General features: G+C 41.4%; 1 protein-coding gene across 3 annotated transcripts in view; it reads right to left on the bottom strand.

Annotated features, from left to right (window-relative positions):
- Positions 1–26,857, bottom strand: part of nek11 (NIMA-related kinase 11) — a 126,486-nt gene that overhangs the window by 10,753 nt on the left and 88,876 nt on the right. For 2 of the 3 annotated variants that reach the window (XM_072692510.1, XM_072692509.1), the window contains one exon: positions 18,340–18,430. In XM_072692510.1, coding sequence (XP_072548611.1) covers positions 18,340–18,430 — 91 coding nt within the window. Of the gene's footprint in view, positions 1–16,575; positions 16,617–18,339; positions 18,431–26,857 lie in introns of those variants that run through there. The other variant, XM_072692511.1, reaches the window with a different exon arrangement.

Genomic DNA, 26,857 nt, shown 5'->3' with positions numbered 1-26,857 from the left:
CCTCATCATCCCCACTAACTTCTCAACTCATCTCAGAAGTACTGGATGGAGCTCCACCACCATCATTCCAGAGAACACAGTTCTTCCACTGCTCCTCAGCTCCTCAATGCGGTGGGGCTTTATTACCCCCTCTAGCCCACGCCTGCCTTTAGACAGCATGGTGCCAATAGGGTCATGATGTTTATCTGCTCCTGCAGAGAGTCCTATTCTATTGGCAGTACTTCTCTACAGGTACTAGACAAGCTGTGTGTGTGTGTGCATTTGTCCATATTTGTCAGCAAAGGGTGCAGCCTAAAGCAGAGGAATTCACTCATTACAAGGGGTGTCCACAAACTTTTGGACAGATAGAATATTTGAAGCTTATTTTAAGGTTATTATAGTAATTCATATTAATTCGTTTATTTCGTTGGGATGAGCTGGAGAAGGAACATCGTCAGTACCTGACCTCACTGCTGACGCACTCCTGAGGCTGAATGCAATCAAATGCTCCACACAGCAAAGTTACAACTTCTATTCCAAAGCCTTATTAGAAGAACAGAGGCTGCTATAGCAGTGAATGGGAAACAAACTGCTCCTAAATGTCCTGGAAACGCTGAATGAGTAGGTGTCCACAAACTTTAGACAAAAGAGTGTCTATGGTGGACATATGCCTGTGGCCGTTGCTGTAAGGACAACGAGGCAACACTGGCTGTATCCATGCTGTAAGAAGCCAGTGCAGCTTTCTTAGTTTATGAACCAGGGGCCGAATTCACAAAAGCAGGATAAACTCCCTTGATTTTAGAAGAACCAATGAATGGGCCAGCGTCCCAAAACTTTTGTCCAATAGTTCCCATAAACAAAAACTGCAATGGAAGACAGAGATCAATATGGCTCTTTCAAACATTCGGTCCTCACACACAACTCCTTCTGTATCAGTGACCTCATCAGTGGTTTCTGGCTGGACACTGAATGAGGCCTGCCCTCCCAGCTACGCCTTTTTTCCATTCACCCAGAGAGGGAAAGAAGGGAGGATGGACAGCTGCAATCTACAGAGAGACATCGAAAGACAGGGACAGTGACATTGTATAGATCTCCTAAATGATCGGACCCTCCTTTCATATGAGCCACAATACCTGTATTTCAACAGGTGATTTTAACATATTGATTAACTGGCAGGTAGATATCAGAGCCAGGGAGGTTTTAGATCTGCTGGAATGTATGGCTTTTAAACAGCATGCTGCTACACCGACCCACATGCATGGACACTTCTTGGACTTAATTATATCATATGGTCTTTATGGACATTATTATCCATCGTCAGTCATTGATTTTGCTCTTTCCGCCCACAGTTGTGTGGGTTTTTCACAGTTTTGATTTCCCCATGGACTTTAAGCACTATAAAGTTACCAGTGGGGTACCATAAGGATCAATGTTAGGACTGTGATTGTTTTATTTGTACATGCTGTCTCTGATATAGGTGTGGAAAGTATAATGATGTTGGCTGAAATGCACCTTTAATGCCATTACAACAGATATCAGCTCATGGTATTAACCAATGAGCTCTTGGCTGTGTTTTGCTAAAGACAATATTTACCCTACAGTGGCCATCTTCAGATGCCTAGGGGCTCTCTATTTTTCTTGGAACACTAATCATCAGTTAAACGTATGTTTACCAAATAAAAATATCACAACAAAAGAAACTAATGAATATGTATGATTGATCCTAATCAATAACAGTAGGATAAGACCTTTACATTCTTCTTACAGTGTTTAAATAAACACTACCGCCCACATATACTCTACACACACTGGATTACATTTACTCATAGCATTAAAAAAACAACTCTGTACACTGTATATTCAATACACCATCCATATCTGCTCTATATGATACCTATCTATCTATGTATATATACAAATATGTACACATCTATCTATCTATCTATCTGTCTATCTGTTTGTCTATCTGTCTATCTATCTATCTATCTGATTATCTATCTATCTATCTATCTATCTATCTATCTGTCTATCTATCTATCTATCTATTTATCTATCTATGTATATGTCTGTCTGTCTATCTATCTGTTTACCTATCTATCTATCTATATATCTATCTATCTATCTATCTATCTATCTATGTATATGTCTGTCTGTCTATCTATCTGTTTATCTATCTATCTATCTATCTATGTATATATCTATCTATGTATATGTCTGTCTGTCTATCTATCTATCCATCTATCAGTCTATCTGTCTGTCTGTCTGTCTGTCTGTCTCTCTGTCTATCTATCTATCTATCTATCTATCTATCTATCTATCTGTCTGTCTGTCTGTCTGTCTGTCTGTTTATCTATCTATCTGTCTATCTGTCTGTCTGTCCATCTATCAGTCAAGGTTGTGGGTTCGATACCTAGGCTCAGCAAACTGCCACTGTTAGACTTGAGCAACGGAAAAATTCTGACAGGCTCCCTCTGCATTAACACTTTAGCTGCCATCCAGAGGACCATCGAGCTGTCAAGAGATGTCAAAGCTTCCACTCAACTCTGAAAGGCCAAGAGAATGACCAACTCTATCACAACTGTTATAGCCAAGGATTTACGCCCGTATTCAGTCACATTTTATCACAGCTAGCGTCCCAAACAAGGACAGTGAATGAGTGGAGAGTCACCCGGGTGCAGATCTGTCTGACTGCAGCAGAGGAATGACAGATCACCAAGACTGCTTTAGTGTAGTAGTTACAGATAAAGATCCAACATGGCTGCTGCTGCTGAACTGGGTGCTAAACCTGGCCTCTCAGTGAGCGCTTAAGCTGCCCACGGTGTCAAGACGTTTCTCCACCACAGAGAACCCTACTGCAGAACTTTCCTGTTCTACTTTATTTTAGTACTTCCACAGTGAGAGGAGGCATTGATAATCTCTTTATCATCACAGCACAGCTCTCTGAATCGCCATCAAATGGAATCGTGAGGTGACTAGAGACCCCCCAGTCAACCCCTATTATATTTCATTGATATCTTGAAAACACCACATCATTTCTAGTCCTAGCAAATTCTCTGTATAATGGAAACACTATTTGGTAAATATATTGGAAACAGAGTATATTTGGACCATATCCTGAAAGGTCAGGATTGGATTTAGTTGATATATCAGAATTCCCATCTCTTTTTGGTCGCCGCATTATAAACTCAAGGTCATACCTCATTTTCACAATGGAAAAAGCATCATTTTAGGTCCATATTATAAAACTGGGTTGTCAACCCACCAACAACCATTGCAAAAACAACTCTCAGTCAGTGCTGAAATCAAGCCACATATCTTCCAGTTTTCCGCCTCAAGGCTCTTCATTGTGCCGCTACAGCAAACCTCAGCCCACGCTCATTAGGAGGAGGCAGAGGAGAGCAGAGAGGAGACCAAAAGAGCTCAATTTTTAAGACCCTGTCCCAATTCCTGTTTGTGGCCTTGTGTGGCCTAAACACAGGCGTTCTCTTCAAGGTCTACGAGGGCTCAGGGTGTCCCATCTCAGTTTCTGTGTTGTGTATAACGAGCTCCAGATGCTTGTTTAGCGGGTCTGCATCTGAACACCCGTCAGCGGCTGGTTTTACTTTTATTTCATAAAGTTTCTGCCGAACTGAGGCGTTTCAGTTTCGGACCAACGATGAAGTCATTCTTAAAGTTTTCAGAAGAGCAGAAAAAGACAAAACTGAGAAGTGGAAGAAAAACGACTGAGTTTGTAATCATAAATAACCTAATAACACTTCACAGTAGATATGGAATAATTCATAGTGGGTACTAAATGATGAAAAGTAGATGTTAAAAAAAATCATAACAGTTACTAAATAATTCATCGTGGATGATAAATGACTAACAATTTATGCTGCATAATTTATAGTAAATAATAGTAGATACTGAATAATTCATAGTGGATACTAAATTACTAATAGAACATGCTGAATAACTCATAATAGTTACTTAATAATTCATAGTGGATGTTAAACAACTAAGAGTACATGCTGCATAATTCATAGTGGATACTAAATGAATAATAGTAGATACTGAATAATTCATAATACTTACTGAATAATTCATAGTGAATACTAAATTACTAATAGTACATGCTGAATGATTCATAGTGGAGACTAGATAATTCATAGTGGAAACTAAATGAATAATAGTAGATACTGAATAACTAATAGTAGATACTGAATAATTCATAGTGGATACTAAATAACTAATAGAACATGCAGAATAATTCATAATAGTTACTCAATAATTCATAGTGGATGTTAAACGACTAAGAGTACATGCTGCATAATTCATAGTGGATACTGAATAAATAATAGTAGATGCTGAATAAAACACAGTGGACACTGACTAATTCATAGGAAGAAATGAATAATAGTAAATACGTAATGATAATTAATTCATACTAGTTACTGAACAGGTTATAGTGGATACTGAATGACTAATAGTAGATGCTGAATAATTAATAATAGTTACTGAATAATTCATAGAGGATGTTAAATGACTACATGCTGCATAATTTATAGTGGATACTAAATTAATAATAGTAGATACTAAATTATACATAATGGATATCAACTGACATAGTAGATGCTGAATAATTCATACTAGTTATTGAATAATTCATAATGAATACTTAATTACTAATAGCAGATAATAAATAATTCATAGTGAATACTTAATGACTAAAAGTACATGCTGAATACTTCCTACTATTTACTAAATAATTCATAGTGGATACTAAATGAATAATAGTAGATACTAACTTATTCATAGTGGGTACCTAATGACTAATAGTAGATAATAACTAATTCATAGTGGATACTTAATGACTAATAGTAGATTATATCTAATTCATAGTGGACACTTAACGACAGTAGATAATAATAGAGTAAATAGTAGATAGTAGATAATAACTAATTCATAATGGACACTTAATGACTAAAATTACATGCTGAATACTTCCTACTATTTACTAAATAATTCATAGTGGATACTAAATGACTAATAGTAGATACTAATTCATTTGTTGTGGATACTAAATGACTAATAGTAGATAACTAATTCATAGTGCATACTTAATGACTAAAAGTACATGCTGAATACTTCCTACTACTTATAATTCATAATGGATACTAATAATTCATAGTGGATAATAACTGACAAATAGTGGAGACTGACTAATTCATACTGGATACTAAATTATCATTAACAGTGGATACTGAATCAATCATAATAGATTTACTGAATAATCCATAGCAGTTGCTGCATAAAGCAGTATAAAACTTTACCATTACTTGTTAGCTACATTAGCCATATAGCTTCGGTATAAACTGAAGAAGCTAAACTTCAGATGCCGGTGGCTTGACAGACTATGTTTGGATGAAGAGGGGTAAACTGGGTATATTTGATTTATGAACAAATATTTTCTTTAAACAACACATTTTAGAAAATGTGGCGCTCCTCACACTGCGACCCACCACAAACACCATCTTCCACGGTTTCTGTCCAAAAGCCCACTGAAGTAAAGAGCACAGCTTTCTGCTGTTCTGCTGTTTCCTTCGTATCAGGCTACAAAGAGTAATGTACCCCGACCATCTGCACACCTTTTCCACCCCCTCCATGTCACCAGAGATTGGCCCTGAAGGTGGACCAGTGTGAGCTGCAGGACAGGACTAAAGAGAAGATCAATGTTCTTCCCCAGATCCAATTAAGAGCAGCAGACGGGGCTCAGCTGATGCAGTGTGTTTATCTCCCTTCACTTCTGTCCTCTCACCATGATCTGTCTCTCCATTTTCAGACCTTCCCTCCGAATCCCTTCCTTCACACACTGCTGTTTGATGTACACTCCAAGCAAAAGGGTTCTTGGTAGTTTTGGAAGACCTTTTGGAAGACCTACCTGTCGAGTAGTGCCATTTACTTACCCAGAGAGAGTACGGCCAATTGTTGCTGCTGATGGCAAAGCAGCATATTAGAGCTTCACTGTTCACCCAAGAAGAACCTCAGCTAGTTTAAACAGACTATAACTCAAAGCTTAGACTCTACTAAACACAAGTCAATTTGGAGACCATAATACTCTTCTCTTCGCCTGAGTACTTTCAGAAAAGGAGGAGGGTCTTCAGTCTGGGTTTGAGGACAGCGAGCGTTGGACTCTGCTGTTCGGACACCCAGAGGAAGTTCGTTCCACCACTTCGGTGCAGGACAGTAAAAAGTCTGGACACTCGTCTTCCGTGGATCTTAAAGGATGGCGGGTCGAGCCGAGCCGTACTTGAAGCTGGAAGGGCTCTTGGTGCCGATCGGCTTTGGACATAGTGTAAATTATATATATATATATTATGTTTGTGGACACCCCTTCTAATGAATGCATTTAGCTTGCCCCCATTGCTGACACAGCTGTGCAAATGCACACAAACCTGCACACAAACTTGTCCCTGTAGAGAAGAAGTACTGCCAATAGAATAGGACTCTCTGGAGCAAATAGCAACCATCATGACCCTATTGGCTCCATGCTGCCTAATGCCAGGCGTGGGCTAGTAGAGGGGTATGTGTAGCATTGAGGAGCTGTGGAGCAGTGGAAGAGCTGTGTTCTCTGGAATGATGGTGGTGGAGCTCCATTCAGTACTTTGGGGATGAGGCGGCCTTATTACTGACCACACTAACACTTTTGTCACTGAATGCAATCAAATCCTCACAGCAATGCTCCTCCTCCACAATCTAGTAGAAAGTCTTCTTCTTTGGACAGTAGAGACGGTTAAAAGGGTGGTGGGTAGGTGTCCAAATACTTTCGACTAAATGACTAACTGATCTGCTGATAAACCATTACTGTCCTGTGTGCACTGTGTGAGCTTAGGGGCTTGGTAAGCTCATCAGCGGCTGACAGGACACGGGAAGAATTGAATCGTGCCTCTGTTGGCGGCCAGATGTGATCCTTCACCGGAGCGGCTCGACACAAGACAGCTGCTGTCACACGCCTGACGAGAGACTGGAGCAACATACACACACTGCTGCTCCTCACGTCTGATGAGAGAACCTCGTATTGCTCATAGAAAAAAAAAGAAGGTTCTAGATCTTGTAAGGACCAGTTCTAGACGACTGGGTCAGAACATCTAAGGTTTTAAAGGTGCATGTATTTGTCACAGTGAAATGTGTCAAACACACACTCACACACACACATGTGTTAGGGGCAGTGAGTACACACACACCCAGAGCGGTGGGCAGCCAACTCCAGCGCCCGGGGAGCAGAGAGGGTAAAGGGCCCAACAGTGGCAGCTTGCAGAGCCCGGGAATCGAACCCACAACCCTGTTATCGATATCCCGGCGCTCTAACCGCTGAGCCCCCACTGCCCTCAAAACATCAGGCAGGTCTTCTGAGGTGTCAGTACAGTATGCAGTGGTCAGTACCTACTAAAAGTGCTACCTTTAGACAGGGTCATGGGGTCAAAGCTCATTGATGCTCATGGAGGCCCCACCCACCTCTTGAAGGATCTGCTGCTAATGTTAGTCTTGGTGCCGGACACCACAGGCCGCCTCCAGACGTCTTATAGAGTCCATGTCTCGACAGGTCAGTAGGTGGGTGGTTTTAATGTTATGGCTGATTGCTGTATGTTATGGTTTCTACAAGAACCATCAGATGCCCTCGCAGATGCCGTCTGATGGTTATTGAGCTGCAATCAGCATGTGTCTGTGTCCGTATTCACTATTTGGACAAAAGTATTGGGACATTTACTCATTCACTGTTTCCTCTGAAATCAAAATTATTAAAAGAGCTGATCCTGTTTTTGTTGGAGTAACTGTCTCTACTGTCCGGAGAAGAAGGATTTGATTGAAGAGCGTTTGTGAGGTCAGGGTGTTGGATGGTCACCACCCACCTCATCCTCCACAACCCATCCCAAAAGTATTGAATGGTGCACCACCATCATTTCAGAGAACGGAGTTTAGTAGGTAGGTGGTTTTAATGTTATGGCTGATTGCTGTATGTTATTATTTCTAAAAGAACCATCAGATGCCCTCACAGATGCCATCTGATGGTTATTGAGCTGCAATCAGCATCAGACTGATCTGTAAGATTGAACTTTAGCTGTCTATATCTGTGTCTGTATTCACTATTTGGACAAAAGTATTGGGACATGTACTCATTCACTGTTTCTTCTGAAATTAAAAGTATTAAAAAGAACTAAACCTGCTTTTGTTGGAATAACTGTAAGACGGATTTGATTGAAGAGCGTTTGTGAGGTCATGGTATTGGATGGTCACCACCCACCTCATCCTCTCGAACTCCCCAACTCATTCCAAAAGTATTGAATGGTGCACCACCATCATTCCAGAGAACACAGTTTAGTAGGTAGGTGGTTTTAATGTTATGACTGATTGCTGTATGTTATGATTTCTAAAAGAACCATCAGATGCCCTCGCAGATGCCTGATCTGATCTTACTGAGCTGCAACCAGCACCAGTAATGGCCTTAATTTGGGTAGAGCCAATCGGATCCTGTAGCTCAGCGCTGGTGAAACTTCTTCGGGTCAATAAATGCAAAATGACCATCTTACTGCGTCCAGCCTCAGCAGCGCCGGCTCGCTGTGAGAGGCCTTGCCGATGCAGCTCTACTGTTTTGATTGGACAATATTAGGTAGGTGGTTGTAATGTTATGGCTGACTGATGTATGTTATGCTGTCTAACTGAAGTCTTCAGTATTTCACAGTCTTCCACAGCCAGTCTGTTCTCAGCTGCAGATCCTCCTGAGGCTTTTAGCTGTTTGAACTCCACCTGCTCGGATACTCTTGATGTAGCTGCTCCACTTAAAAGCAAGAGACCCAACGCGACCAGATCTCAGCCCTGGTTAAAGAGCGAGACGTGTGCGCTGCGGCAGAAAAGCAGGACGGCAGACCGAGGTTCAAACTACATGTTCAAAGAGCGTCTGGCTAATCACCAGCACAACTCACATTTTTAACTTCTAACATCTCAGTTTGATCAATAATCCATATTGAGTTGAGCCTCAAAATCATCAGGAAATGAGCTGCAGCTGAAACTCATTCAATACTGTGGGAGATATTTAGTCTGTGGCTCCGCCCCCTTAATCAGTTCACTGGTTATTCCTATCTGCAGGTCAGAGCGCCCCCTATCCCATGGGGTGAGGCCTTCCTAGTCTCAGACGTCTGATTATGGAGTGAATTTGTAAGAATCTGTAAGATTGAACTTCTGTCTATGTCTGTATTCACTATTTGGACAAAAGTATTTGGACATTTACTCATTCACTGTTTCTTCTGACCTCAAAAGTATTAAAAAGAGCTGATCCTTGTTGGACTCTTGTCACTTTTGTTGGAGTGACTGTCTCTACTGTCCAGGGAAGAAGGATTTGATTGAAGAGCATTTGTGAGGTCAGGGTGTTGGATGGTCACCACCCCACCTCATCCTCCCCAACCCATCTCAAAAGTATTGAATGGTGCACCACCATCATTCCAGAGACCACAGTTCTTCCACTGCTCCAGGTTTATGGTCCTATTCTATTGGCAGTTCTTCTGTACAGGGACTAGACAAGCTTTGCGTGTGCATTTGCACATTTATGTCAGCAATGGGTGCAACTTTTGGATGTACAGTGTAAGTGGAGCTGCAAGAAATAGGGTGTATGGGCACCTTAAGGTTATGGCTGCTCAACCTGAGTGTTAATCATGTCTCTGCTAGCCGAGGGACGGAGAGGAGGGCGGGAACAGCGTCCATAGTAATGGGCATCAGGCTTAGGCTTGGTTTAGACCAGATAGGTCCACTTCAGATGGCTGTCCTGAGTCACACCATGACTCAGCTGAGGGTATGTGTGTGTGAGAGTGTGGGAGGGAATTGGTTTTTAAGCCGTGAGGATGAGATAGGAATAAGATCACGTTCACACACTTTGACCTGTTGACCCTTCAGCTGCATTAAAACGCAGCTCCGGTGAAACGTCCGTCCTCTGCTTAGTCAGTCGGGTCCAGATACAGCAGGAATCACACTTCCAATAGGACCACACTGTAAAAAACTGCAGCGTCGGCTTAACTTAAACTTATACAGCAACTTCTTACACAGCTGTTTAGGTTTGTTTAGGTTTCCCCTATCATGGCAAAGTGAATTTCCCCTCATTTTATTCCAGTCCATACAGTTGTGCATAGACTTTACAAGAATCCAAGCCTCCCAGCATTGAGGAGCTGTGGAGCAGTGGAAGAACTGTGCTCTCTGGAATGATGCTGGTGGAGCTCCACCCAGTACTTTTGAATAGGATGAGTTTGGGAGTTGGTGGGGATGATGATGAGGTGGGGTGGTTATCATCATTATCATCATCCAACATCATGACCTCATTACCGCTCTTGTCGCTTAATGCAATCAAATCCTCACAGCAATGCTCCTCCTCCAAAATCTAGTAGAAAGTCTTCTTATCTGGACAGTAGAGACAGTTACTCCAACAGAAGCAGGATCAGCTCTTTTTAATCCCCTCAAACATCATACCTCCAACATGACTACACAGGCCCAGTTGTTTCCAGGGCGTACTCTAGAAGGATGGTTCCCACAATTCATTTTTTGTTACATTACCCACCAGTACTAGATAACTCTATAGACAAACAGTACTAGACAAACAGTACTAGAGAACTCTATTGACAAACAGTACTAGACAAGCAGTACTAGAGAACTCTATAGACAAACAGTACTAGACAAACAGTACTAGAGAACTCTATAGACAAACAGTACTAGACAAACAGTACTAGATAACTCAATAGACAAACAGTACTAGAGAACTCTATAGACAAACAGTACTAGACAAACAGTACTAGAGAACTCTATAGACAAACAGTACTAGACAAACAGTACTAGATAACTCTATAGACAAACAGTACTAGAAAAACAGTACTAGATAACTCAATAGACAAACAGTACTAGAGAACTCAATAGACAAACAGTACTAGACAAACAGTACTAGAGAACTCTATAGACAAACAGTACTAGAAAAACAGTACTAGATAACTCTATAGACAAACAGTACTAGACAAACAGTACTAGATAACTCTATGGACAAACAGTACTAGACAAACAGTACTAGAGAACTCTATAGACAAACAGTACTAGACAAACAGTACTAGATAAACAGTACTAGACAAACAGTACTAGAGAACTCTATAGACAAACAGTACTAGACAAACAGTACTAGACAAACAGTACTAGAGAACTCTATAGACAAACAGTACTAGACAAACAGTACTAGACAAACAGTACTAGAGAACTCTATGGACAAACAGTACTAGAGAACTCTATAGACAAACAGTACTAGACAAACAGTACTAGAGAACTCTATAGACAAACAGTACTAGAGAACTCTATAGACAAACAGTACTCGACAAACAGTACTAGAGAACTCAACAGACAAACAGTACTAGAGAACTCTATAGACAAACAGTACTAGACAAACAGTACTAGAGAACTCTATAGACAAACAGTACTAGACAAACAGTACTAGAGAACTCAATAGACAAACAGTACTAGAGAACTCAATAGACAAACAGTACTAGACAAACAGTACTAGAGAACTCTATAGACAAACAGTACTAGACAAACAGTACTAGAGAACTCAATAGACAAACAGTACTAGAGAACTCTATAGACAAATAGTACTAGACAAACAGTACTACTTAGTTTACTCCCTGTTTAATAGGCTACTGCAGTGCAATAACCACAATCTAATTATTATTGATTAATGCTGTGTGACACTGAATAACCTGTGTGAGTCCAAACATGTGTCTTTTCCAGCCATTCGAGCTGTGCTTGGTATTAATCAGCTGATAAAGCTGAGCGAGAGAGGATGAAGAACAACAGAGGTGCATGCACAATTACCCCTCCACACAATCTCATCTTCATCTACAGGATTAATGAGCACCTCCCCGGCAACACAAGCGGCGGCCTACATTTGTGCTACACCAGTGCTGCAGGACACGGTGTGTGAGTGTGTGTGTGTGTGTGTGGTCTCTGAGAGTTTATGCCAGCTGTTCAACACTGCAGCTGCAGATGTCCTTTACAATTCTCTGCCCCATAAGGAGGTGAGCAGGAGGCATCTTTCACCTGACCCTGGTGTCGGCCTTTTCTCAGGAATTGTGCTAATTGTACTAACTGAACTGATGCACCAGGAATGAGAGCGGTCAACTGTAAATCCTGCCCACAGACAACCCCTGTAGGTCCACCCCTGTAGGCATCAGGACGCTCTCTGTGGACAGGGCGCGAGACCTGTGTATTATTCAGTATCTACTATGATACTAGTGTACTGATACTGTGGTTGTGAGAGAGAGGGACTGAAGCCACTCTTCAGTCCCTCTCTACCGCATACAGATCCTTTAATGGTTGAAGTGGTTAATTGATTACAGAAATGATCACTACTTGCAGCCCTAAACCTCGTTCTTGTAGCTCGGTGCGGCTTTATGCTGTGAACAGCAGCAGACAGGGTAATCCTCTTCCGCTGAATGATCTCTCATCTGTGTGAGCTTTCACGTCCAGTTGTGGCTTTGATCAGCTGCTTCAGAGGCCTGTAACCAGCTGAGCTAGCCAACAGCAGTTTACACCGCAGAGCGCAGTCAGAGACGGAGCAGCACCAGAATCACAATCACTCCATCAGGCTTTAAGAAGGTTTTACCACAGGAAGTACGTACAGAACCTTCACTGATCCGCCCTGCATTTACTGTCTTATTTGGCCAAAACTTGTCTAGTACCGTTTGTCTGTAGTTGGTCTAGTACTGATTGTCTAGTACTGTTTGTCTAATACTGTTTGTCTAGAGCTTGTCTAGTACTTGTCTAGTACTGATTTGTTTATAGGTTGACTAGTACTGTCTGTCTATAGAGTTCTCTAGTACTGTTTGTCTATAGAGTTGTCTAGAACTGTTTGTCTAGTACTGTTTGTCTAGAGTTATCTAGTACTTTTGTCTATAAAGTTCTCTAGTACTGTTTGTCTAGTACTGTTTGTCTATAGAGTTATCTAGTACAGTTTGTCTAGTACTGTTTGTCTATAGAGTTCTCTAGTACTGTTTGTCTATAGAGTTATCTAGTACTGTTTGTCTATAGAGTTATCTAGTACGGTTTGTCTAGTACTGTTTGTCTATAGAGTTATCTAGTACTGTTTGTCTATAGAGTTATCTAGTACGGTTTGTCTAGTACTGTTTGTCTATAGAGTTATCTAGTACTGTTTGTCTATTGAGTTCTCTAGTACTGTTTGTCTAGTACTGTTTGTCTATAGAGTTCTCTAGTACTGTTTGTCTAGTACTGTTTGTCTAGAGTTATCTAGTACTTTTGTCTATAAAGTTCTCTAGTACTGTTTGTCTAGTACTGTTTGTCTATAGAGTTATCTAGTACAGTTTGTCTAGTACTGTTTGTCTATAGAGTTCTCTAGTACTGTTTGTCTATAGAGTTCTCTAGTACTGTTTGTCTATAGAGTTATCTAGTACTGTTTGTCTATAGAGTTATCTAGTACGGTTTGTCTAGTACTGTTTGTCTATAGAGTTATCTAGTACTGTTTGTCTATAGAGTTATCTAGTACGGTTTGTCTATAGGGGACGCCCAACAGAAGTCCTGCCTGTTTAACTGTATAGCTGAGGTACAGACTGAACTGAAGAATAATCAGCACTATTGTAGAATTACGCCTGCCATTAGAAGACTCATTCACACTCTGACTGAGAGAAAGTAAGAAAGGGAGACATACTCATCAAAGGATTGTAGATATCACACATCACACATCACACTTGCTACAGTATCTACATTACATGTCCAAATGTTTTGTCTAAGTTACTCCAACAAAAGAAGGATAAACCCTTCATGTCAGAAGAAACAATGAACAAACAGGTGTCCCTATACTTCTGTCCATATAGTGTATGTACTAACAGTCCGATCAGCCAGTAAAGCTCAATTTCACCAACTCTACTGGAGTTCTGTGTGTTCTGTGGTGATGCTGCCGCAGTCTCTACAACACAAACACTAATTTCACCAAAATGTATAACTCTCATCTAAAGAGAGAGAGAGAGAGAGAGAGAGATAGAGAGATAGAGAGAGAGAGGGAAAGCACAGCTGGATTTTCTCCCTGCTGATAACCCCCCTTCCCCAAACTCTCTCTCTCTAATTCCGCCCTCACTTCAGTTATTAATATCCTCCACCTCCAGCTCAGTGGGGGGCGCCACAGCCAGACACAGAGATAACACAGCAGCCAGAGAGGAAATGCACACCACAGTGAGCCCGGGGTGTAAAAACAAGCAGGTAATCTAATATTAAACAATATTTCAGCCGAAAATTTGAAACGGTGAACTTCCTAATCACCTACGAGGCTAATGAGGCTAAAAGCTAATGAAAGCTTGTGTACATCAGTTAGCGCAGTTAGCGCAGTCCAAACGCCACACCTAAATCACCCCACACTTACATCAATAATGGGCGGTGCACAGATAACTGACTGCTCAGCTAGCCAATCAAAGAGCCCGTATTTCAACTCTTAGATTGCTATTAGTTCAGAGGTCTGGACCTGAGGATCGCTGGTTCGAATCCGGGGACATGAGAGAGCACAATTGGCCTTGGTCTCTCCAGGTGGGTAGGTGGCGCTCTCTCTCTCTCTCCCCACTTCACTTCAGTGTGATGCTGGCCAGCACAGACGTCTGCCGGCTGATGCATCGGGGCTGGGTACCCGCCAGTTTCCTCCGAGCGTGTCGGTTGCCTGGTGACGCTGCATCTGCGGCAGTTCAAAAAGAGGCGCTGATCCAATGATGATTTACACAGTTGAGCTACGCCCACTGATCTACGCCCACTGATCTACTCTGCTGATCTATTCTACTGATCTACACCACTGAGTCTACGCCCACTGATCTTTGCCCACTGATCGACTCTGCTGATTTACTCTACTGATATACGCCCACTGATCTACTCTGCTAATCTACGCCACTGAGTCTACGCCACTGAGTTTACGCCACTGAGTCTACGCCCACTGATCTACTCTACTGAGTCTACGCCCACTGATCTACGCCCACTGATATATGCCCACTGATCTACTCTGCTAAGTCTACGCCACTGAGTCTACGCCACTGAGTCTACGCCACTGAGTCTACACCCACTGATCTACTCTGCTAAGTCTACGCCACTGAGTCTACGCCACTGAGTCTACGCCACTGAGTCTACGCCCACTGATCTACGCCCACTGACATATGCCCACTGATATATGCCCACTGATATATGCCCACTGATCTACTCTGCTAAGTCTACGCCACTGAGTCTACGCCACTGAGTCTACGCCACTGAGTCTACGCCCACTGATCTACGCCCACTGACATATGCCCACTGATATATGCCCACTGATATATGCCCACTGATCTACTCTGCTAAGTCTACGCAACTGAGTCTACGCCACTGAGTCTACACCCACTGATCTACTCTGCTAAGTCTACGCAACTCAGTCTACGCCACTGAGTCTACGCCCACTGATCTACGCCCACTGACATATGCCCACTGATATATGCCCACTGATATATGCCCACTGATCTACTCTGCTAAGTCTACGCCACTGAGTCTACGCCACTGAGTCTACGCCACTGAGTCTACGCGCACTGAGTCTACGCGCACTGATCTACGCGCACTGATCTACGCCCACTGACATATGCCCACTGATATATGCCCACTGATATACGCCCACTGATCTACGTCCCTGAGTCTACGCCACTGAGTCTACGCCACTGAGTCTACACCACTGAGTCTACACCACTGAGTCTACGCCCACTGATCTAAGGTGAGCTGCTGCTGCTGCTGCTGATGGACGTGAACACATCCTCCACGCTGGCTGGACTGGGGGGTGTCCAGGAGAACCCTGGAGGAATCGAGCTCTGTTCTTCAGACTAGCTCACCGACAAGATCTCACTACTTTCTTTCTTCAGAATGAGAAGCTCTGAGAAGTTTCTCCTTTTTACTGGATTTATGTTCAGCTGCTTTATCTGATCTGATGAGATCTGGAGCTTCTACAGTAAAACTCTCTCACTGCTGAGGGACTGGGGTTAGAATAATGAGATTGGGTGACTCTGCACTGTACTGTACTCATATATATGGATGGGATCCCCCATAAAATCCTGCTTTGGGCTTTCAAGAGGCTCCTGCATGGAAAAATACTTAGTTACTGATAAATATCCATGATAAACATGATAAAAAGGCAGAGTGGTGTAGAGTAAGTGGGTTTCCTGCAGTGAAATAGGGACTGCAGGAACAGTAAAGCTCCCTCTCTAAGGACTGTGGGAAGAAACCAGCAGTGTGATGAAGCTGTAAGTGCTTCAGAGACCTAAAGGAAGTTGAGGTTGTTGTATTTCCTGCAGTAAGTTAGTAGAGTGTTTGTGTCAGGCTAAGCAGCTGTTTGGATGCAGAGGCACTCTCCACTTATCTCCAACACACACACACACACACACACATACACAGTGTCAATTAGCCCCATAACTCACACACGCCTGCGAGGCTCTTATGAAGGTCTTCTTCAGCTGCAGACCCCGTGGAGATAAGCTAGAACATCAGCTCTCTACACCTCCCTCAGAACAGCACGATGCTGCCGTTGTGGTATACTCTCCAATTTACACACACTGACACTGACAGCAGGCTCACGTCAGCTTCTGCTTTAAACACAACCAGATTCCTCAGAGTTTAACCCCTTAAGCACAGAGGATGAAGCTCTTATACAGGTTCAAATGAGCTCAGAGTAGATACTGAATTTATGTTGGTCTTGAAATTGCATTGCATACTGAATAATAATTCATAGTGGATAATGAGTAATTCATAGTGGATACTGAATAATTCATAGTGGATAATGAGTAATTCATAGTGGATACTGAATAATTCATAGTGGATAATAAGTAATTCACAGTGGATACTGTATAATTCATAGTGGATAATGAGTAATTCATAGTGAATACTGAATAAATCATAGTGAATAATGAATAATTCATAGTAAATACTGAAGAATTCATAGTGGATACTGAATAATTCATAGCAGATACTGAATAATAATTCATAGTAGATACTGAATAATTCATAGTGGATACTGAATAATTCATCGCAGATACTGAATAATAATTCATAGTGGATACTGAATAATAATTCATAGTGGATACTGAATAATTCATAGCAGATACTGAATAATAATTCATAGTGAATACTGAATAATTCATAGCAGATACTGAATAATAATTCATAGTAGATACTGAATAATTCATAGTGGATACTGAATAATTCATCGCAGATACTGAATAATAATTCATAGTAGATACTGAATAATTCATAGTGGATACTGAATAATTCATCGCAGATACTGAATAATAATTCATAGTAGATACTGAATAATTCATAGTGGATACTGAATAATTCATAGCAGATACTGAATAAATCATAGTTGATACTGAATAATAATTCATAGTGGATACTGAATAATTCATAGCAGATACTGAATAATAATTCATAGTGGATACTGAATAATTCATAGTGAATACTGAATAATTCATAGTAAATACTGAATAATTCATAGTAAATACTGAAGAATTCATAGCAGATACTGAATAATAATTCATAGTGGATACTGAATAATTCATAGTGGATACTGAATAATTCATAGCAGATACTGAATAATAATTCATAGTAGATACTGAATAATTCATAGTGGATACTGAATAATTCATAGCAGATACTGAATAATTCATAGTGGATACTGAATAATTAATAGCAGATACTGAATAATTCATAGTGGATAATTAATAATTCATAGTAGATACTAAATCATTCATAGTGAATAACAAACAATGTGGATAACAAACAATGTAGCAGCTCCCCTGGTAGCACAACAGTAGCCCCAGAACCTGATGCTCCCACCACCATGCTTAACAAGTTCAGAGTTCTAGGGGTGGATACATTTGGCATCGAGTGAACAGTCAGTTCTTGAAGGTGGAGAAATGGACAAGAGTAAGAATCTGAGACACTTTGACAAAAACCAAGCTGTGATGTTCTAGACGACAGAACATCTCCAGAACATCAGACATCAGGTCTTGTGCTGCTATAAAGTGGTCAGTTCCTACCAAAAGTGGTCAGAGGAAGGACTCCCACCTCCTTGTCCCACCTCCTTGTCCACTGTCCCACCTCACACCTTACAGGACTTAAAGGATCTGCTGGTAATGGCTTGGTGCCAGATAGATACCACAGGACACCTTCAGAGGTCTTGTGGAGTCCATGCTTTAAGGGTCAGAACTGTTTTGATGACACAAGGGAGACCTTCACAATATAAAGGTGGTTTTAATGTATTGTCAATGTGTGTGTGTGTGTGTGTGTGTATTACACTTGGTGACTCACTCTCTGATGTACTGGATTCTGCTCTCAGCCAGCGCCGTGTTAATGCTGGACACTCTCTGTAGACCACCCTGAGATTCACCGCTCTTAGCTTCTGCTGGGTAAACACACACACACACACACACACACACACACACACACGGATGACATGTGTGTTAACATAATTGACACAACACTCCCTGGCCACTTTATCAGAAATCCCTCTCCTATTCGCATAGAATAATGCTATGTCCAAATGTTTGTGGACACCCCTTCTAATAAATGCATTCAGCTACTTTTAATTATCCCAATTGCTTATACAGATGTGCAAATGCACATATACAGCTTGTCTACGCCCTATAGAGAAGTACTGCCAATAGAATAGGACTGTCTGGAGCAGATAAACTACATGACCCTATTGGCTCCATGCTGCCTAATGCCAGGCGTGGACTATAGAGGGGTATAAAGCCCCCCAGCATTGAGGAGCTGTGGAGCAGTGAAAGTGTTCTCTGGAATGATGGTGGTGGAGCTCCATCCACTACTTTCTGTGATGAGCTAGGGAGTTGGGGATCATCCAACATCCTGACCTCCCTAACGCTCTTGTCGAGGAATGCCATAAAATCCTTATCCTAATCCAGTTACTCCAACGAAAGCAGGAGAAACTCTTTTAATATCCTTGATCAAATGAATGAATGAGCAGATGTCCCAATACTTTTGTCCCTATAGCATACACTCATTTTCTCGCAGTCTCCTATCTAGGTGAAGTATTGCTTTCAGCCCTGAGTGCTGAATTTCAGCATTGATGTAATACATCACAGAGAAACCTCAATAACAGCCCAGAGTCCAGAGAAACGAGACGCTTAAAACCTCCACAAACGAACAACAGCGCAGTGCGAAACGCGAATCGTACAGATTCTGCAAAGACATTTTTCAGCAGGGTTTTTAAGAGAATATTGAACTCCATAAAGTTCTGCTCTGCACTGTGTAACAGGAAGCTATTAGAGAGTTAGCGGATACAGGCCAGCTTGGGTAATCTCCATTAAAAAGCACTGGACAATAGAACGAGGTGCTTTGAGTGGTTTAAAGCCCCTAAGCTCTGGGCTGTGGAACAGTGGGCCCTTGATTTTTTTAGAAGAAATTCTGGTTGAAGAGCAGGTATCTACACACTTTGGCAGATGCTACAACCTGAGCAATAAAAAAAGAGAGAAAATGGGAACCCTAACAACCCTCTACAAGACCTGGTAGACCGCCAACCCACTGCCCCATTTTTGAGAAATAGGAGAAATCCGAGCTTCACTCTTGCTTGAGTCCATCCTTCCAGTGTGAGGTCTAAAAGGATCTGGAGCTGATCAAGCTTTGTATTTGTATTCTTTGTATTCTTGGACAGGAGGTGTGGAAAGATCTCCTGCAGATTTTGGAACACTTCCACCACCATGTTTGACCGATCTCCTGCAGATTTCAGGACACTTCCACCACCATGTTTAACAGATGAGGTAATACGCCTTGGATCTCCTACAGATTTTAGAACACCCCCACCACCATGTTTAACAGAAGAGGTAATACGCCTTGGAGCTCTTGCAGATTTCAGAATTTCAGAATACTTCCACCACCATGTTTAACAGAAGAGGTAGTACGCCTTGGATCTCCTGCAGATTTCAGAACTTCAGAACACCCCCACCACCATGTTTAACAGATGAGGTGGTGCTTTGTATTTTTGGACAAAAGATGTGGAAAGATCTCCTGCAGATTTCGGAACACTCCCACCACCATGTTTAACAGATGAGGTGGTGCTTTGTATTCTTGGATAGAAGATCTCCTGCAGATTTCAGAACTTCAGAACACTCCCACCACCATGTTTAACAGAAGAGGTAGTATGCCTTGGATCTTGGACAAAAGATGTGGAAATCTCCTGCAGATTTCAGAACACTTCCAACACCATGTTTAACAGATGAGGTGGTGCTTTGTATTCTTGGAGAGGAGGCGTGGAAAAACATCCTGCAGATTTCTGAAGAAGCCCTGAAAGTGTGTCTCCTGAGGAGAATGAGGAGAATCTATAATAAAGGTAACATCTGAACATCTGAGATCTGGACTGTAAATAAGAGTGAAAGAAAATGATAGGGAGATTCCTGCAGCTGCACTTGCCTGCTCCTTTGCTTCTTCGGGTCGTGCGGGTCGCAGTGAAGAAGCTCTCTGGTAGTTTGTAGTGAAGCTGCGCTGTGCTGGGAGTTATGCAGGCCGGCCTTGAGGCGAGGCAGGCAGGAGAAAGAGGAAAGAGCTCTGCCACAGGTGCTCATGCAGAAAAAAAGCCTCTCCGAGCTGTCAGGTACGCTGACGTGTGTGTTATGGTTCACCAACCTAGACCACAGTGAGTGTGTGTGTGTGTGTGTGTGTGTGTGTGTGTGTGCTAGATCCTGGAAAGTAGTGCCAAGGACACGGCAATCATGTAAAGCAGGGCGGCACGCAAAGTTTGGAGTGAGTGGAACTGATGCTATAAAATCGATATACAGTATAATATTAATATAAGCTTCACTACACGTAAATGTTTGTGGACACCCCATCTAATGAATGCATTCAGCTACTTTAAGTTGCACCCATTGCTGCAAACACACACACACAGCTTGTCTAGTCACTGTAGAGAAGTACTGCCAATAGAATAGGACTCCTATCTGCAGGAGCAGGTAAACTAGATGAAGCTATCAGCACCATGCTGCCTAATGCCAGGCGTGGGCTAGAGGGGTATAAAGCCCCCCAGCATTGAGGAGCTGTGGAGCATCACTGGAATGATGGTGGTGGAGCTCCATCCAGGACGTTTGGGATGAGTTGGGGAGGATCATCAACCAACATCCTGACCTCACTAACGCTTTTGTCATTCTAAGACAAAAAAAAAAATCAATGTAATTTTTAGAATACTCCCACCACCATGTTTAACAGATGAGGTGGATGTCAATAAATATTTGGACATATGGTGTATTTATGCTACACGAAGTCTATATGTGTTTATAGTATGGTATAGAACTAGTGGTACTGGTGCATACCGGTGCTATTAATATTATTATTATTATTATTATTATTATTATTATTATGGTATGCTGATAAAGTGTTATTACGGGGTTGGAATGGTGTTCTAATGATATCTTTTACTAAAAAGTTTATTATGGCAACATGCCAGTCCATCCCAAGCCTGTGTGTGTGTGTCAGTTTGAGTACATGTTTATGTGTGTTTCCAGGGCTCTGTCAGATGACACTGTTTTGCAGGCTGTTGTCTGTACGAGTGATGGGAAGCAGAGCTGTGGTCAGTGATGCAGTTCCACTCCTACACAGTCCAGTCTCGGAGGAACAAGCTGACCAGCACCTCTCGTTGCTCCACAGACACCCGCCACCCACATATCGCTGCACATTCGCGCTAATCAATGATTAATAATACAGTATTAAAAAAATATTATCATCACCTCACCAGTCCGTACGGCCCGTACAGGAACACTACACTACAGACCACTGCCTAGCCACCCTATTCCACCACGCCCACTCTCAGGAGCTTGATTCCTCCACATTTCTGGTCATTCAGTATCAGACGGTTTAGGGTTGTATGGTACTCAGAGTGAGCGCAGTCTGACGTAGCCACTGCTGCTGTGGACACTGATTATGACGTTTAGAGATGCTAGAGCCGAGCTAACAAGCTTTCCACCACATCACTAAAATTAAAACATCCACCCAAACATCTTAACTGAGCCATGGAGAGAAGAGGAGTGTGGATGGTGGTTTTAAATGAGTATCACTTTACCTGGATGGTCCATTGTAGATGCTCACCTGACCTTCAACCAACGTTCAACTGACCATGTATTAAATACAGCTGAACTCTAAGATGAATGTAAATGAGTGTCTATTGAATGTAACCCTGCACCTGACCCCATCTACCACAATCTAACCCTAAACCTAAACCTAATCTTATCCTTAAATATAACCCTAACCTTATTCTATCTTATCCCTAAAACTAACCCTAAACCTAAACCTAATCTTATCCTTAAATATAACCTTAACCTTATCCTTAAATCTAACCCTAACCCTAAACCTAAACCTAATCTTATCCTTAAATATAACCCTAACCTTATTCTATCTTATCCCTAAAACTAACCCTAAACCTAATCTTATCCTTAAATTTAACCTAAACCTAATCTTATCCTTAAATATAACCTTAACCTTATCCTTAAATATAACCCTAACCCTAAACCTAATCTTATCCTTAAATATAACCCTAACCTTATTCTATCTTATCCCTAAAACTAACCCTAAACCTAATCTTATCCTTAAATCTAACCTTAACCTTATCCTTAAATCTAACCCTAAACCTAACACTACCCCTGATCTTAAATCTAACCCTAAACCTAATATTATATTTAAATCTAACCTGACCTTAAATCTAACCCTAACCCTAATCTTATCCTTAAATCTAAGCCTAAACCTAACTCTGTTCTTAAATCTAACCCTAAACCTAACCCTAATGTTATCCTTAAATCTGACCATAACCTTGAATCTAACCCTAATCCTGACTTTAAACCTAACCCTACCCCTAATCTTAAATCTAACCCTAAACCTAACCCTAACCTTATCCTTAAATCTAACCCTAACCCCGACCTTAAATCTAACTCTATCCTTATCCTTAAATCTAACCCTAAACCTAACCCTACCCCTGATCTTAAATCTAACCTGACCTTAAATCTAACCCTAACCCTAATCTTATCCTTAAATCTAACCCTAAACCTAACCCTAACTTTATCCTTAAATCTAACCCTAAACCTAACTCTGTTCTTAAATCTAAACCTAACCCTACCCCTGATCTTAAATCTAACCCTAAACCTAACCCTAACTTTATCCTTAAATCTAACCCTAAACCTGTGCCTCCTTTGTAGCCCCGCCCTCTCGTTAGTCTCAGGTGTTGCTTGTTGGACCGTTTGTATAGGTAGTCCCTTTGTTTCAGTGTTCCTAGTCTGGTCATGTCAGTTCATGGTTTGTTTTCTTGGTTCATTTGTTCTCTGTCTGTTGCTTAGCTTTGCTGCTTTTAGTTTAGCTTAGCTGCACTTAGCTTAGCTGCTCTTAGCTTAGCTGCTCTTAGCTTAGCTGCTCTTCGCTTGTTTGTTTTTAGTTTGTTGGGTTCATCAGTTTTGTGTTTCTGATTTGCTTTGTTCTTTTTTGTGATTTCTAATAATTCACAATCATGAAACTGTTGGAAATGGACACTGTTGGGGATGGACACTGTTTAGAAGAGGAAAAGGAGATGCAAAGTTACTGTTTGGTCATTGAAACATACTAAATATCTGACACAGATGTGCAAATGCACACACACAGCTTATCTAGTCCCTGTGGAAGCAGTTACTTTGATAAAATCTGGATTAAACTTTTTTAATACCCCTGATTTCAGAAGTAACAAAAAGAACAAGGAGGTGTCCCAATACTTTTGTCCATATATTGTATAAGAGACAAGATAGAAAACATTGAAAACTAAATCTATGATAGGCACAATCTCCATGATCTTCCTCTCCTACACACCAAGATGCATGAACACATACACACCTCGAGCGAATTTCAGTGTGTGAGCTAATAACCCTGCTAGCAATCAATCAATAACTATGCATAGCTAAAATCAACACAAGCACAGGAATCATTATTTGTGACCTTTCAGTAAATTATATCCGCCTGCTTTAGCCAGCAGATAATGTAGCAGCTCTCTAACATTACGAAACCAGCAAGGATCACGGCTAGCACCTCTAATGCTAATGAAACCCAAAGCTCACTTTGCAAAGTGCCAGCCAGCAGCACCTCGGCCCACATAGGGGGGGATATGAGAAGGGAAACCTTCTGTAAGAAAAGAGTTAAAGAATGTTTCTTGCCGAGCCCAGGTTTCGAACCCACAACCCTGTCTTTAACCACTAAGCCACGAACTTTACTGAAGGCTAAGATAGCCTTTTCTCATCAGCAGCCGGAGCCTGAGAGAGCACAATTCACCTGCTGTCTCCTGTTGGGTAGATGACTCTCTCTGCACCTGACCCTATCTACCACAATCTAACCCTAACCTTATCCTTAAATCTAACCCTGACCTTAAATCTAACCCTAAATCTAACCCTAACCTTATCCTTAAATCTAACCCTAACCTTATCCTTAAATCTAACCCTGACCTTAAATCTAACCCTAAATCTAACCCTAATCTTCTCCTTAAATCTAACCCTAAATCTAACCCTAACCTTATCCTTAAATCTAACCCTAACCTTATCCTTAAATCTAACCCTGACCTTAAATTTAACCCTAAATCTAACCATAACTATCTCTTTAAATCTAACCGTAAACCTAACCTTAACCCTAACCCCATCTACCACAATCTAACCCTACCCTTATCCTTAAAACTAACCTAACCTTATCCTTAAATCTAACCCTAATCTTATCCTTAAATCTAACCCTAATCTTATCCTTAAATCTAACCCTAAATCTAACCCTAACCTTATCCTTAAATCTAACCCTAATCTTATCCTTAAATCTAACCCTAAATCTAACCCTAACCTTATCCTTAAATCTAACCCTAATCTTATCCTTAAATTTAACCCTAAATCTAACCCTAACCTTATCCCTAAATCTAACCCTAATCTTATCCTTAAATCTAACCCTAACCCTAACTCTAATCTTATCCTTAAATCTAACCCTAACCCTAATCTTATCCTTAAATCTAACCCTAAACCTAACCTTATTCTTAAATTTAACCCTAACTCTGACCTTAAATCTAACCCTAACTCTAATCCTATCCTTAAATCTAACCCTAACCTTATCCTTAAATCTAACCCTAAACCTGGCCTTAAATCTAACCCTAACCTTATCCTTAAATCTAACCCTGACCTTAAATCTAACCCTAACCTTATCCTTAAATCTAACCCTGGATTAGACTGATATAACAGAAGTCCAAGTCCCCCGAAAAACAGCCAGCCGTCAGCTGTTTCAGTGGACACTCACAAACTGTCCCAGATTCTAGAAATTACAGTAGAGGGCATCGATTCGAGCCGAACGGGAGATTTAAATAAAAGCCCTGAAACCTGAAGAGGCAACATCAGTCAGGACGGAAACAGGCAGCAGGAAATACTGATTGCAGCTTTGTCCTGGAGGAAGTGCAAGAGACGCACTTGATCTGACCAGAACCCGTAAATAGCTCCATCCACATAAACGACCCAATCAATGTAAATGTCACAGCAGCTCGGAGGAGGAGACCAACAGGCCGGCTCTGCTCCTTATTAGCTCTGAGCAACGGGGGGAAGCTCATAATCACACGGGAGAAGATAGGAGCGGTTAGGAACACTTCATCACTGGAATAATGTGCTCAGTGGTTGGTCACACTCATTTCCAACGGGACTTCTTGACCTTGTGTGTAAACGGTAAAAGATTAGAAACTGAGGCTGACCTCTTGACCTCTGGTGTAAGAGGAATTCAGATTTCTTCTCAAAGTGATCTGATTTAGAGCATCATGAAGGATTAAACTTAATCTCGACGCTAGACATGATTATTTTTTTCAAATTTGCAAATAAAACATCTGCAAAGACCAGGAAATCTGGACTCGAACTTACACTTGGGTTTAGACTTAGTCTTGCTCCTATTTAAAGTCATGAGTCAAGTCTTGACTCTGTCTTGTTTTCATTTAGATTTACTCTTGGTTTCGTTTTTCGACTTTTTTTTAGGTCTCATTTTCATTTAGACTTGGTCTTGACTTGGTGTCCCTCCCGTTTTAACTCAGGCTCAACTTGCTCTCATTTAGACTTGGTCTTGAATTGATCTTGACTTGGTCTCACTCTCACTGTGACTCAGGCCTAACTTGGTCTCATTATCATTTAGACTTAGTCTTAAGTTGGTCTGGTCTTGGTCCCATTTTCATTTAGATTTATTCTTGGTTTCATTTTCATTTAGACTTGGTCTTGAATTGGTCTCGACTTGGTCTCTCTCTCATTTAGACTCTGCCTTGCTCTCATTTAGACTTGGTCTTGACTTGGTCTCGCTCTTATTTAGACTTGTTCTTGAATTGGTCTCGACTTGGTATTGCTCTCATTGTGACTCTGGCTTAACTTGGTCTCGCTCTCATTTAGACTTGGTTTTGAATTGGTTTTGACTTGGTCTTAGTCTCACTTAAACTTGGTCTCAGTCTCATTTAGACGTGGTCTCAGTCTCAGACTTGGTTTTGAATTTGTATCACTCTCATTGTGACTCTGGCTTAACTTGGTCTTGCTCTCATTTAGACTTGGTCTTGAATTGGTCTTGACTTGGTCTCAGTCTCACTTAGACATGGTCTCACTCTCACTTAGACTTGGTATTAGTCTCAGACTTGGTCTTGAATTGGTATCGCTCCCATTTTGACTCGGGCTCAACTTGGTCTCGCTCTCATTTAGACTTGGTATTAGTCTCAGACTTGGTCTTGAATTGGTATCGCTCCCATTTTGACTCGGGCTCAACTTGGTCTCGCTCTCATTTAGACTTGGTATTAGTCTCAGACTTGGTCTTTAATTGGTATCGCTCTCAT

This window comes from Salminus brasiliensis, chromosome 1 (genome assembly GCF_030463535.1).
Source record: "Salminus brasiliensis chromosome 1, fSalBra1.hap2, whole genome shotgun sequence".
NCBI lineage: Eukaryota > Metazoa > Chordata > Actinopteri > Characiformes > Bryconidae > Salminus > Salminus brasiliensis.
The sequence above is the reverse complement of the archived record's forward strand: the minus strand, read 5'-3'. Positions and strand labels throughout refer to the sequence as shown.